Genomic DNA, 13,070 nt, shown 5'->3' with positions numbered 1-13,070 from the left:
TGAGGATTTTTTTTTCTTTTTCAGATGAGATCCTGTTCTGGGCGGTGTAGTTGTTGTTGTGAAGGTAATGTTGAGGTATAATGTTGACGTAATATTAATTTTTTTAGATGAGATCCTGTTCTAGGCGGTGTAGTTGTTGTTGTGAAGGTAATGTTGAGGTGATGTTAATTTTTTTTCGATGAGAGCCTGTTCTCGGCGGTGTAGTTGTGAAGGTAATGTTGAGGATTTTTTTTTTCTTTTTCAGATGAGATCCTGTTCTGGGCGGTGTAGTTGTTGTTGTGAAGGTAATGTTGAGGTCATATTTATTTTTTGAGATGAGATCCTGTTCTAGGCGGTGTAGTTGTTGTTGTGAAGGTAATGTTGAGGTAATATTCATTTTTTTAGATGAGAGCCTGTTCTCGGCGGTGTAGTTGTTGTTGTGAAGGTGATGTTGAGGTATAATGTTGAGGTAATATTAATTTTTTTTAGATGAGATCCTGTTCTTGGCGGTGTAGTTGTTGTTGTGAAGGTAATGTTGAGGTAATATTAATTTTTAAGATGAGAGCCTGTTCTCGGCGGTGTAGTTGTTGTGAAGGTAATGTTGAGGTATAATGTGGAGGTAATATTAATTTTTTTTGGATGAGATCCTGTTCTCGGCGGTGTAGTTGTTGTGAAGGTAATGTAGAGGTATAATGTTGAGGTAATATTTTTTTTATTTTTAGATGAGATCCTGTTCTAGGTGGTGTAGTTGTTGTTGTGAAGGAAATGTTGAGGTAATATTTATTTTTTTAGATGAGAGCCTGTTCGAGGCGGTGTCGTTGTGAAGGTAATGTTGAGGATTTTTTTTTTCTTTTTCAGATGAGATCCTGTTCTCGGCGGTGTAGTTGTTGTTGTGAAGGTAATGCAGAGGTGTAATGTTGAGGTAATATTAATTTTTTTAGATGAGATCCTGTTCTAGGTGGTGTAGTTGTTGTTGTGAAGGTATTGCTGAGGTATAATGTTGAGGTAATATTTATTTTTTTAGATGAGATCCTGTTCTTGGCGGTGTAGTTGTTGTTGTGAAGGTAATGTTGAGGTAATATTAATTTTTTTAGATGAGATCCTGTTCTAGGCGGTGCAGTTGTTGTTGTGAGTGTAATGTTGAGGTATAATGTTGAGGTAATATTAATTTTTTTAGATGAGATCCTGTTCTCGGTGGTGTCGTTGTTGTGAAGGTGATGTTGAGGTGATATTAATTTTTTTAGATGAGATCCTGTTCTAGGCGGTGTTGTTGTTGTGAAGGTAATGTTGAGTTATAATGTGGAGGTAATATTAATTTTTTTTTTGACATCCTGTTCTCGGCGGTGTAGTTGTTGTTGTGAAGGTAATGTTGAGGTATAATGTGGAGGTAATATTATTTTTTTTTGGATGACATCCTGTTCTAGGTGGTGTCGTTGTTGTGAAGGTAATGTTGAGGTATAATGTTGAGGTCATATTAATTTTTTTTAGATGAGATCCTGTTCTAGGCGGTGTAGTTGTTGTTGTGAAGGTGATGTTGAGGTAATATTAATTTTTTTTAGATGAGATCATGTTCTCGGCGGTGTAGTTGTTGTGAAGGAAATGTTGAGGTGTAATGTTGAGGTGATATTAATTTTTTTTAGATGAGAGCCTGTTCTTGGCGGTGTAGTTGTTGTTGTGAAGGTGATGTTGAGGTAATATTAATTTTTTTTAGATGAGATCATGTTCTCGGCGATGTAGTTGTTGTGAAGGAAATGTTGAGGTGTAATGTCGAGGTAATATTAATTTTTTTTAGATGAGACCCTGTTCTTGGCGGTAGCCTGGTGTTGGCGCAGTGGTTAGGGCAGCGGCTTGGGATCCAAAAGGTCCTGAGTTCAAGCCCCGTTGGGCCACTGAATTAATACACCAGGGGTTGATTCAGCCTGTCATCCTTCCGAGGTCGGCGAAATGAGTACCAGTATACTGGGCCGGTGTATACCCCGGTTAAAATAGGTGTACCATATCCCTGTGTCGTAAGAGGCGACCAGGGTTGCATCAGGAAGGGCATCCGGCGTAAAGCATGTGCCAAATCACTATGCGGATCAGACGGATGATCCGCTGTGGCGAAGCCTGGTGTTGGTGCAGTGGTTTGGGCAGCGGCTTGGGATCCAAGAGGTCCTGAGTTCAAGCCCCGTTGGGCCACTGAATTAATACACCAGGGGGTTGACTCAGCCTGTCATCCTTCCGAGGTCGGCGAAATGAGTACCAGTGTACTGGGCCGGTGTATACCCCAGTTAAAATAGGTGTACCATATCCCTGTGTCGTAAGATGCGACCAGGGTTGCATCAGGAAGGGCATCCGGCGTAAAACATGTGCCAAATCTCTATGCGGATCATACGGATGATCCGCTGTGGCGACCCCTAACGGGAGCAGCCGAAAGAAGAAGAAGAAGAAAAACCTGTTCTCGGCGGTGTAGTTGTTGTTGTGAAGGTAATGTTGAGGTATAATGTAGAGGAAATATTAATTTTTTTTGATGAGATCTTGTTCTCGGCGGTGTCGTTGTTGTGAAGGTAATGTAGAGGTATAATGTTGAGGTAATATATTTTTTTTTATACGACATCCTGTTCTAGGTGGTGTAGTTGTTGTTGTGAAGGTAATGTTGAGGTAATTTTAATTTTTTTCGATGAGAGCCTGTTCTCGGCGGTGTAGTTGTGAAGGTAATGTTGAGGATTTTTTTTTCTTTTTCAGATGAGATCCTGTTCTTGGCGGTGTTGTTGTTGTTGTGAAGGTAATGTTGTGGTAATATTTATTTTTTTAGATGAGATCCTGTTCTTGGCAGTGTTGTTGTTGTTGTGAAGGTAATGTCGAGGTTTTATGTTGAGGTAATATTTATTTTTTTTAGTTGAGATCCTGTTCTAGGCGGTGTAGTTGTTGTGAAGGTAATGTTGAGGTAATATTAATTTTTTTAGATGAGAGCCTGTTCGAGGCGGTGTAGTTGTGAAGGTAATGTTGAGGATTTTTTTTATTTTTCAGATGCGATCCTGTTTTAGGCGGTGTAGTTGTTGTTGTGAAGGTAATGCAGAGGTATTATGTTGAGGTCATATTTATTTTTTAAGATGAGAGCCTGTTCTAGGAGGTGTAGTTGTCGTTGTGAAGGTAATGTTTAGGATTTTGTTTTCCTTTTCAGATGAGATCCTGTTCTCGGCGGTGTAGTTGTTGTTGTGAAGGTAATGTTGAGGTAATATTAATTTTTTTAGATGAGAGCCTGATCTCGGCGGTGTTGTTTTGAAGGTGATGTTGAGGATTTTTATTTTTATTTTTCAGATGAGACCCTGTTCTAGGCGGTGTAGTTGTTGTTGCGAAGATAATCGTGAGGTAATATTAATTTTTTTTTGATGAGATCCTGTTCTCGGCGGTGTCGTCATTGTGAAGGTAATGTCGAGGTATAATGTTGAGGTAATATTAATATTTTTGGATGAGAGCCTGTTCTCGGCAGTGTAGTTGTTGTGAAGGTAATGTTGAGGTAATATTAATTTTTTTAGATGAGATCCTGTTCCAGGCGGTGTCGTTGTGAAGGTAATGTGGAGGTATAATGTTGAGGTAATATTAATTTTTTAAGATGAGAGCCTGTTCTCGGCAGTGTAGTTGTTGTGAAGGTAATGTTGAGGTAATATTTATTTTTTGAGATGAGATCCTGTTCCAGGCGGTGTAGTTGTTGTGAAGGTAATGCAGAGGTATAATGTTGAGGTAATATTAATTTTTTTTTGACGAGATCCTGTTCTCGGCGGTGTAGTTGTTGTTGTGAAGGTAATGTTGAGGTAATATATATATATATATATATATATATATATATATTTTTTTTTTTTTTTTTTTTTTTTGTATACCTTGGTCGAGGCTCGTATGAGAGCTAACACACAACTCACAGCAAGGAGGCATGAGACAAGAGGGGCGGGAGTGGAAGGGACAAAACATTGGGGAACAGACACAGGTGAACTGTGGAAGGGAGAGGGATGGGGATGGGACGGGGAACATGGCGAGGGGAAGATGGACATTAAAGGGACTTTCAGGAAGGAAAGCAGGAGAATTGAAGGAAGTGGGCTTGGGTGGATTATCGGGGGTAGAAAAGATCGAGGATTTGGATGGGGGAAGATAAGAGGTGGTGGTGAACAGCTGTTTTGAAAGCCTGGAGGGAAGAATGGGAAAGAATAGAGTGAGGAAGTTTATTCCAAAGGCGGGAAAAAAGAGGAATGAAAGAGTGAAGATGAGCAGTGATTCGTGATTTTGGTAGTTTTACCAGAAGGGGGTTGTTTGCAGACCTTGAGCGCCCTGTGGAAATGTGGTTGGGACAAATCACAGAGAGAGCAGGGGAAGCAAGGCTGGAGAGGAGTCGGTAGAAGACAGAAAGACCACCGACCAACCTGCGGTGATTGAGTGAGAGGCCCAAAGACTCAGCTTCATTGCGGGAGATGCCAATGATCTTAAATGCCCTGGTTTCGACAGCGTGAAGTCGAGAAAGGTGGGAGGCAGGAGCACCAGCCCAGAGGGGAGAGCAGTACTCCATCAGGCTACGGACAAAAGCTTTGTAAGTGGTCAGGAGCTCAAGAGGGCCGAGGAAGGACTTTGCACGACGGAGGATTCCCAGTCGGCGACTGGCTTTTGAGGCAAGGTTGGAAATGTGACTTTCCCAGGAAAGGTCATGGCAGATAGTGAGACCCAGAAGCTTGAAAGAAAAGACTTCTTCCAGAGGATTGTTGAGAAAGTGGATGGGGGGTTTTGTAAACGGTCCTTTCGAAGAGACATAGTGAGAGTGTGAGATTTGTCTGGATTGAAAGACATGTTCCACGTGTTGGACCAGTTTGTGATTTTATCCAGATCTGCAGTGAGCGAAGAAGCTGCTGCTTGCCGGTCTGAGGGATGACAGATGGTACGGCAGAGGGTGGAGTCATCGGCAAAGAGAAATAGAGGATTTTCCAGAGAGTCCGAGAGATCATTGATGAAAACCAGAAAAAGAACAGGGCCCAGAACGCTACCTTGAGGAACTCCAGCCTGCACAGGAAGAGGGGATGAAAGAACTCCATTTAGGGCCACACGTTGACTGCGACAGGAGAGGAAGTCTGCGAGCCATGAGTGGAGATGGCCTTGAATACCATGGGAAGAGAGTTTGGTGAGTAGGGCAGGGTGCCAGACTGTGTCAAAAGCACGTGATATGTCCAGGGATACGGCTCGGATTTCCTGTCTGGCATTGAGGACCTCCATCCATTGATGGGAGAGCAGTAGCAGCATATCCAGGGTAGAGTGACCTGGTCTGAAACCAAATTGATGATTGGAAATCAAGCCATTGGAGAAGAGGAAGGATTTCATGTCTGAAGCGATGATGGATTCCATAACCTTGCTGATGATTGGGAGAAGGCTGATTGGTCTGTAGTTACAGGGATCTGTTTTTGCACCTTTTTATGCAGGGCAGTGATGTTAGCAGATTTCCAAGCAGATGGCAGATGACCTTGGGCAAATGAGAGGGTGAATAGAACAGAGAGAGGGTGAGCAAGAGCAGAAGAGCAGGCTTTGAGGACACGTGGGCTGATGCCGTCTGGACCGGTTGCAGAATCTGACTCGAGGTTTGAAAGCAAGCTCTCCACCTTGTCAGGAGAAAAGGATACAGAGTCCAGGGACAGTTTGGTGCGACTGGGTAAAGTGGGTAGAGATAGTGATGGGTTTGGGACACAAGATTTAGCTGCAAACACCGAGTTTAGACATTCAGCTTTATCACGTGTGGAATCAGCAGTGCGGCCATTTGAGGTAAGGGAGGGGATGGAGGGGGAACATACACCAGAAACAGATTTGATTAAACGCCACCAGGATTTTGAGGAGGGAGAGAGGTTTGAGAGTTCAGACTTGAGATGAGAAAGATGTTGTTTTCTGGCTCTCCTGAGGGTAGATACACACTTGTTCCGAGCTTTGTGGAAAGAACTGAGATTGCCCTCAGTTGGGTTTGCTTTCCATGAGGCAAAGGCAAGTTGTTTCAGGACAACTGCCTCACCACAAGCTTCAGTAAACCAAGGGCGGGAGGAAGGGTAAGACAACTGAACACGAGAGGGGATAAATCTGTGCATGAGGGAGAGCAAGTTTCTTTGAAAGAATTCCCAGGATGAGTTGATGTTTGAGAAAGTAGTGATAGGAGACCAGTCTGTAAGTTTGATGGCTGCTCGGAGACCCTGCCAGTCGGCTTGAGTGAAATGCCAGACTCGACGGCGGTGAGGTGGTTCTCTGATAACAGCCAGAGAGATGTCCACTTTAACAAGGACGTGGTCAGAAGAACCAATTGGAGCGAAGGAAGAGCAGCAGATATTGTCAGGGAAATTTGTCAAAATCAGATCCAGAAGAGATGGAGTACCATTGGTTGAGATCCGGGTCGGGAAGTTGACCGATTGAGTCAGTCCCAATGAGTCACAGAAAGCTTTTGCTGATGTCCCATGGCAGGTGAGAGAGGTACCCACACCTAGCCAACTGGCGTGATGACAATTGAAGTCGCCACATAAGAGGAAGAGAGAGTTTGGATGAGAAGATAGAAGATGGTCCACGTTTTCGGAGAGTGAGGTGTAGATGGAGTCATCACTGTTCGGTGGACGGTACAGTACACATATAAACATGAGGTGGGAGTGGAGGGGAAGCCGAAGCCAGAGGTATTCCTGGGGGTGTGGGGGAGTGAGAGCAGTGCAGGGAGAGTGAGGAATAGAGTCTTTGATGAAGAGAGCAACACCTCCACCAGGACGAGGCTCAGGTCTGTCATACCGTAAGAGGGAGTAACCAGGGAGAGATACTTGGGAGTCAGACACGTCTTGGGAGAGGAAAGTTTCTGTTAGGCAGATAATGTCTGGTTTGTCAGTGGCAACCTGCATGGAAAGATCTGAAAGGTTTGAGCGAAGGCCCCGGATATTTGAGGTCCACACTTTTAATGAAGAGGTAGGGGAGGAGGCTTTGGGTGCAGGAGGTGGAGGGGCGGGGGAGGGTAGGACGAGGGACGAGGGGGGAGGTGAGGAGGGGTGGAGAAGGAGTGGGGGGTATAGCAGAATAGCGAGGGGAGGGGGCCGAATGAGGAGGAGAAAAGGCTCTGTGGTGCTGGGAGAGAGGGGGGACAAGAGACAAGGAAGATGGCAGTTGAGGATTTGAGGAGGTGGAGTGAAGAGATGGAGGTGAGAGGGCAGTGGAGGGAGGCAGGTTGGTGGATGAGAGGGGGGCAACTTAGAGAAGGAAGAGTGAGGGGGATGAAAGGTGGGAGAAAGGTGAGGGGGAATTTTTGAAAGAAGTGAGAGGGAGGCTTGGAGGGAGAAGAGTGGGATGGTTGCTTTGAGAGTGAGAGTGAGGGGTGAGGGGGGTGAGTTGGCACTGAAGTTGGAAAAAAAGAATGTTTGATGGAAAGCGAGCATCCATGGCAAACTGTGGTTTTTAAAAGTTTTAGGTCAGAGATGCGATTTAACACAATTCTTGATGGATGCAATTCAGAGAATTCTGAATTAGAATTCAGAGCATGGAGAGAAGAAGCGCTGTAATAGTTGGATTTTTTAGGCAAGGAATGAAGGAGAGGTCGAAATGAAAGCAGTCTGTTGAAATAGCAGAAGAGTAGTGCATTGTGAAACAGTAAAGAGTACCACATGTGTGAGAGAGGAAGATGAAGCATCATAAGATCGTTTTTGTTGTTAATATTAATGTATGAGAGAGTTCAACAGATTAGGTCATGGAAATGTAAAAAAAAAAAAAAGAAATTGAGGAAGACGAGGAGGAAGTTAAGAGGAAGAAGAAGTAGCAGAATCGGGAGGTGAGCGTGTTGTTGTTGTTGTTGTTGTTGTTGTTGTTGTTGTTGTTGTTGTTGTTGTTGTTGTTGTTGGGTATATTTTTTTTTTTTTTTTTTTTTTTTTTGAGATAAGAAAGAGATTAGTTGGGAGAATGGGGGATGTTTGGAAAGTGGGGAGGATGAAAATTGAAGGTAATGGGGAGGATAGAAATTGAAGGTAATGGGGAGAAAAAACAAACAAACAAAAAAAAAAAACGATCGAACACCAAGTGGAACCGGTAGGCCTCAAGCCTAGGACTAGGCCTCAAACACCAGGTAAGAACGTCGACATAAATACTCACAAAATAGCACGATTTTTGAAACAAAACCGAACTAGGAACACACATTAACATGTAGGTGAGAAAATTAAACAGTTAAAACGGGACAAATAACAACCGGAACTTAACTTTGAGAATGTCAGCAGGGAGCCCCGAAGGAGACCTCTTGCCGCTCAAAACCGGAACCGGAAGCGATTGGATTTATTGGATTTATTTTTAGATGAGATCTATTGGATTTATTTAGATCTATTGGATTTATTTTTAGATGAGATCCTGTTCTTGGCGGTGTAGTTCTTGTTGTGAAGGTAATGTTAAGGTAATATTTATTTTTTCACAACAAAAAGACTTTAATTTGATATATTTAAGAAGCGAATGTAAGAAGAATTCTACGTTCGCTTCTTGGCTTTGCCTATTCCATATTAGGCATTGAAATGTACGCAGCAATTTGTAGCTCTGATTAACAGGCATTCGATAATGAGTGAGGAAAGTGAGGAAAAAAAAAACTTTATCGTTAAGAAATTGTTGCGGCCTGTTCCAAGCCAAGGCAAGGTTGAGCAGGCCAAAAAACATGGTGGCTTCAGATCCCAGCGAATTTACTCAGGAAATGCCTGAAGACCCAGAGAGCTAGGTGGCCGGGGATCTCCTGATGAAGGATATAATTAAATAAGGCCTTTAATTTTAACACCCAGTTTTCACTCCTGCCCTTCCTTGGAGTTTTCTTAGTATCCATGCAAAGTTTCAGGCTGCTAGGTTTTATCGTTTTGGAGTTATGGAGGAGACACACTGACACACTGACACACTGACACACTGACACACTGACACACTGACACACTGACACACTGACACACTGACACACTGACACACACACACACACACACACACACTGACATTTATTAGCAAAGATTTGGATTTTGCAAGTATCGTGGCATGCCCAGCATCTTTCTTGTTTGTTACTTGCAAAATCAAAGATTTTTCAGGTATATTGATTCGTCAATTTTGTTATTTTGTCTGTTTGTTTATCTGTATGTTTATTGCCAACAGGTCACAATTTTAAACTGATCTTCACGAAACTTCACCACATGCTGGCATTTGTCAGAAGGAAGAAGCCTATTGTTTTTGAGACCAAAAGGTTAAAAAGGTCAACATAGGCCAAAGGTCAACAACTTAGGTGAGATTTCTAAAATCCTCAATTTTTATCCCATTGAGTTGAAATTTGAAGAGGATATATATATATATATATATATATATATATATATATATATATATATATATATATATATATATATATATATTTATATATATATTTCAGGTCACTGAATTCAACTAGCCAATTATTTTTGAGGTCAACATAGGCCAAAAGGTCGACATTGGCCGAATTTCTTAAATTGTCAATTTTCATCCGATTCACTTGAAATTTGAAGAGTTGGCATATTTGGTCATTGAATTCAACCACCAATTATTTTTGAGGTCAAATTTGTTTTTTGGATTTTGCAAGTGTCGTGCTCTGCACGACGTCTTCTTGTTATTTTGTCTGTGTTTGTCTGTCAATCGCCGAGAGGTCACAATTTAAAACATCTTCACGAAACTTCAACAAGTTGCAGAAGTAGTCCCAATTGAGAAGCCTGTTGATTTTGAGGTCAAAGGTCAAAGGTCATCTTGAGGTCAAATTTCTAAAATAGTCATTTTTCATCCGATTGACTTGAAATTTGAACAGGATTTGCATATTGCGTCACTGAATTGGGAAAAAGCAACTGTTTTTGAGATAAAAAGGTCAAAGGTCAACTCATGGTGAAACTTCTAAAATCAGCAAATTTTATCTGAAAAATCATCAATTTTCAACAGATTAATCTGAAAGTTAAGCTGTGATTGCATAGTGCATCACTGAATTTGGAAACCAACTATTTTTGAGGTCAAAGGTCAACTCAAGGTCAAACCTCTAAAATCATCAATTTCAATCTGAAAAATAATCAATTTTCATCCGATTGACCTGAGCTTTGATTAAGATTGTCAATTTTAATCTTAATGAAATGGACATTTTGATGTATCCACGGCAACGTTTGGAGAGGGGGGGTGGATTTTGCAAGTATCGTGCTCTGCACGATATCTTTTTCTTGTTTGTTTGTCTTTCTTTCTGTGAGCAGGATATCTCAAAAAAATATTTGGACAGATTCGGACGAAACTTGGTGGACAGGTAACAGGGATGAATCGATTCAATTTTAGTGAAGATCCGGCACCGGAACCGAGAATTTTTTAATTGATTCTTCACAATTGAAAGAGGACCAAAAACTATATATAGTACAATATTTCAAAAGGTTGTGGATGGATTATGACAAAACTTGGTGGATGAGTTGGATAGGTAACAAGGATAAGCCAATTAGATTTTGGTTAAAGTTCTGATGCAGATCCAGCCTATCAATGGGGTCCAAAACATAAACTGTTCAGCCTGGCGGAAGTATGCTCGCTACTGAGTGCCAGTCTAGTTTGTCATGAGAGCTGGTAGAAATCTGAATTTCTCTCATCATTAGCTAATACATATTTGACTGAGATGCAACTGTGAATTTGACCTGCTTGTTGCACCACGACTGAAATGTGGCTGTGCCACCGAGGCTGTAGTGCTTCTGTACAATAGTGCAGGAATTTGTAGTTTGTGCAGGATGCAGATGACAATCGGATGCAGTCTTTGGGAAAGGCACTGTGGGATCTTTAATGTGCAACAGCAATCAATGCTGGCAGACAGGTCTCCAGATTAATGTCCACCTGAGGGATGGCAAACTCGCCAATGCAACGTCTTGCCTGTGAAGCACTAGTCCAACAGTTTATAGTCGGATCCGGACTCGAACCGAGACCAGACAATTGAAAGACAAGTGTACCATCCTGTTGGACAGAAATTTCTGGAAGGGTCACAAGGAATAATCCCAGGCACCGCAACACAACATAAGGATGAACCCCTCAGCATATTAGGATAGACATTTTAACTGTCTGGAATTTTCTAACAATCTCCCAAATATTCAAGAGGTTAATCTTGGACTTGTCTGGAAGTGCTTTGAGATTGAACAGAAAATGATCTTTAAGACAAAACAACTCAATTAGAAACATTAAAAAGTCATATTCACTCGAAACTGGAAAGTACAAAGATCTACTGTGGACACAGAAAGTGGTTGTCAATGCTCCATGTTCAAATGCCAACCAGTGAGGTGTAACACAGCTGGTAAGAGCTGTTGGCTGTGTGCATAAGAGTGTGTACTTATGTCACACATAATAATATATCCATTGAGTAGCATTGAATCGGGCCATTGTACCACCATTAGAACCTCAGCTCCGCACCAACCTCCCTCTGACCCCAACAGCGGGCAATACCACTCAGTTTGCATCGACGCAGGTTTTCAAGTAGGATGTGCAGTATATGTGCTGGTTATTCTTCAGTGATTGCCTCACCTGTCTGGTTCCTCAGACATTAGGGCCACTTGTACTATAGCACTACGAATAGTCAATATTTTGTTAAACAATGAAGGTTGCCATGTACAAATTCTGCAAAAAAAACATTCCAGGAATGCTGGGTTAAGTGTTTCCTCAAAAGGTATGTTCATAAAAGAGAACAAGCACTAATACAGACTTTAGTTAAAAAATAGTTCTGAAGAACGTTAATGCTATTTCTTATATGGCAACTGCTTTCTGTCCCACATTCGTGCGGAGTGGGAGATCTTGCACCATTGATTTGGTGAGAAGCAGCAACGTACGTGGCATGGATTGTCTCATCGGAACCTGCATTATATTACCGAAAGCATTGGCACAGCACATGGAAATATTAAATGAACCCTACCAACCTCCTGTGCATATTTTCCCCACACTGCATAGAATCATGTGCTTTATATAAAGATGTGCAGCAGGTACTGAATGTCTGAAACTCAGTTGACCTCTGGTAGTTTATACCTGACAGACCTCTGGTAGATTGTACCTGTTGCTGCGTTCGAGCCTTGGGAAGTAACTGTTGAAATCGATATATCTTTGATCTATATTCCTTTCTCTTTCACATCTCTCTTCAGTTTTTCACACTTCTTTCTACTTTTTCACATATCTCTTTATTCGTGCTTTTTACTTTTCTTTTTCATTTTACTCTCTTTTGTCACTCTTTCACTATTAATTTTTCTCTTTCTTTGTCTACCTGTCTCCAGAGAAGTGAATTCTGTAAGGCTCACTTGGCTGCACCTGGATGGGTTTGAGGGTAAGGAGTAGCATCTGAAACCTAAATCCTATCCAGGTTCCTCCTGATGAGTCCATATTTGCTCTTTACTTATTCTGCTCCCTTCTGATGACTCCAATGCAGTAGTTGGTCTTCCGTTTGATTATAAAGGAGATGCCATGAGCTGACTGACCTTCAGTATTAATTGGTTAATGGGTGGCTGAGTTTCACAAAATTTCCCTCACATTGGGTCTTAACAAGTTAACCGTGGCTCATGTCCTTATAAACTGATATAAAGTAGCACCAATGGTGAAAATAGGACAGGCAGGCCAAAATGATTGACAGATTTGGCCAGAAGAACTTTATGATACTACAGTGTGATACCACACCTGGTGCAATGGTGTGATACCACGCTTGGTTCATGGTGTTGCTGACAGGTTCCAAGCTGTGCTTGTTTCCAAAAGCACAGCAACACCCTATGAGGGATGCGGTAGAGTAAATGGTTGTGAATTAATAACTGCACTTCATATTATCGTCCCAATACTTTTGGTTGTGTAGTTTTTATTAATCGTAATTTTATTGTGATTGTATGGTGATTTTATGAATCACATGCTTAATATGATCCTTTATATTGCGTTACAATTTTGAGAGTGTTCCTCTGTATGTGCAAATGCATCTTCTTATCGATTCCCATCTATTTATAGAGAGCGACTTGGGATTGAATGGCAAAGGAAGCAAAGACTATGGAGTTCGCCACGGTACAGATTCCTTTCAAATTTCTTTCTAATTATTTATCCATTTATTCATTAATATTATTATTATTATTTTA

The 13,070-nt window shown here is 41.7% G+C and overlaps 1 protein-coding gene across 1 annotated transcript in view; it reads left to right on the top strand.

Annotated features, from left to right (window-relative positions):
- The window catches only part of LOC147018938 (uncharacterized), a 193,418-nt gene that overhangs the window by 168,766 nt on the left and 11,582 nt on the right, over positions 1–13,070 (top strand). The window contains exon 5 of the mRNA XM_085899075.1: positions 12,946–12,999. Coding sequence (XP_085755201.1) covers positions 12,946–12,999 — 54 coding nt within the window. The remainder of the gene's footprint in view (positions 1–12,945; positions 13,000–13,070) is intronic.

The sequence above is a fragment of the Eptatretus burgeri genome, chromosome 10, assembly GCF_056783735.1.
Source record: "Eptatretus burgeri isolate ZD-2024b chromosome 10, Ebu_testis_v1, whole genome shotgun sequence".
Taxonomy (NCBI): Eukaryota; Metazoa; Chordata; class Myxini; order Myxiniformes; family Myxinidae; genus Eptatretus; species Eptatretus burgeri.
Note: the sequence above shows the minus strand (reverse complement) of the source record. Positions and strands in the feature narration are given on the sequence as shown.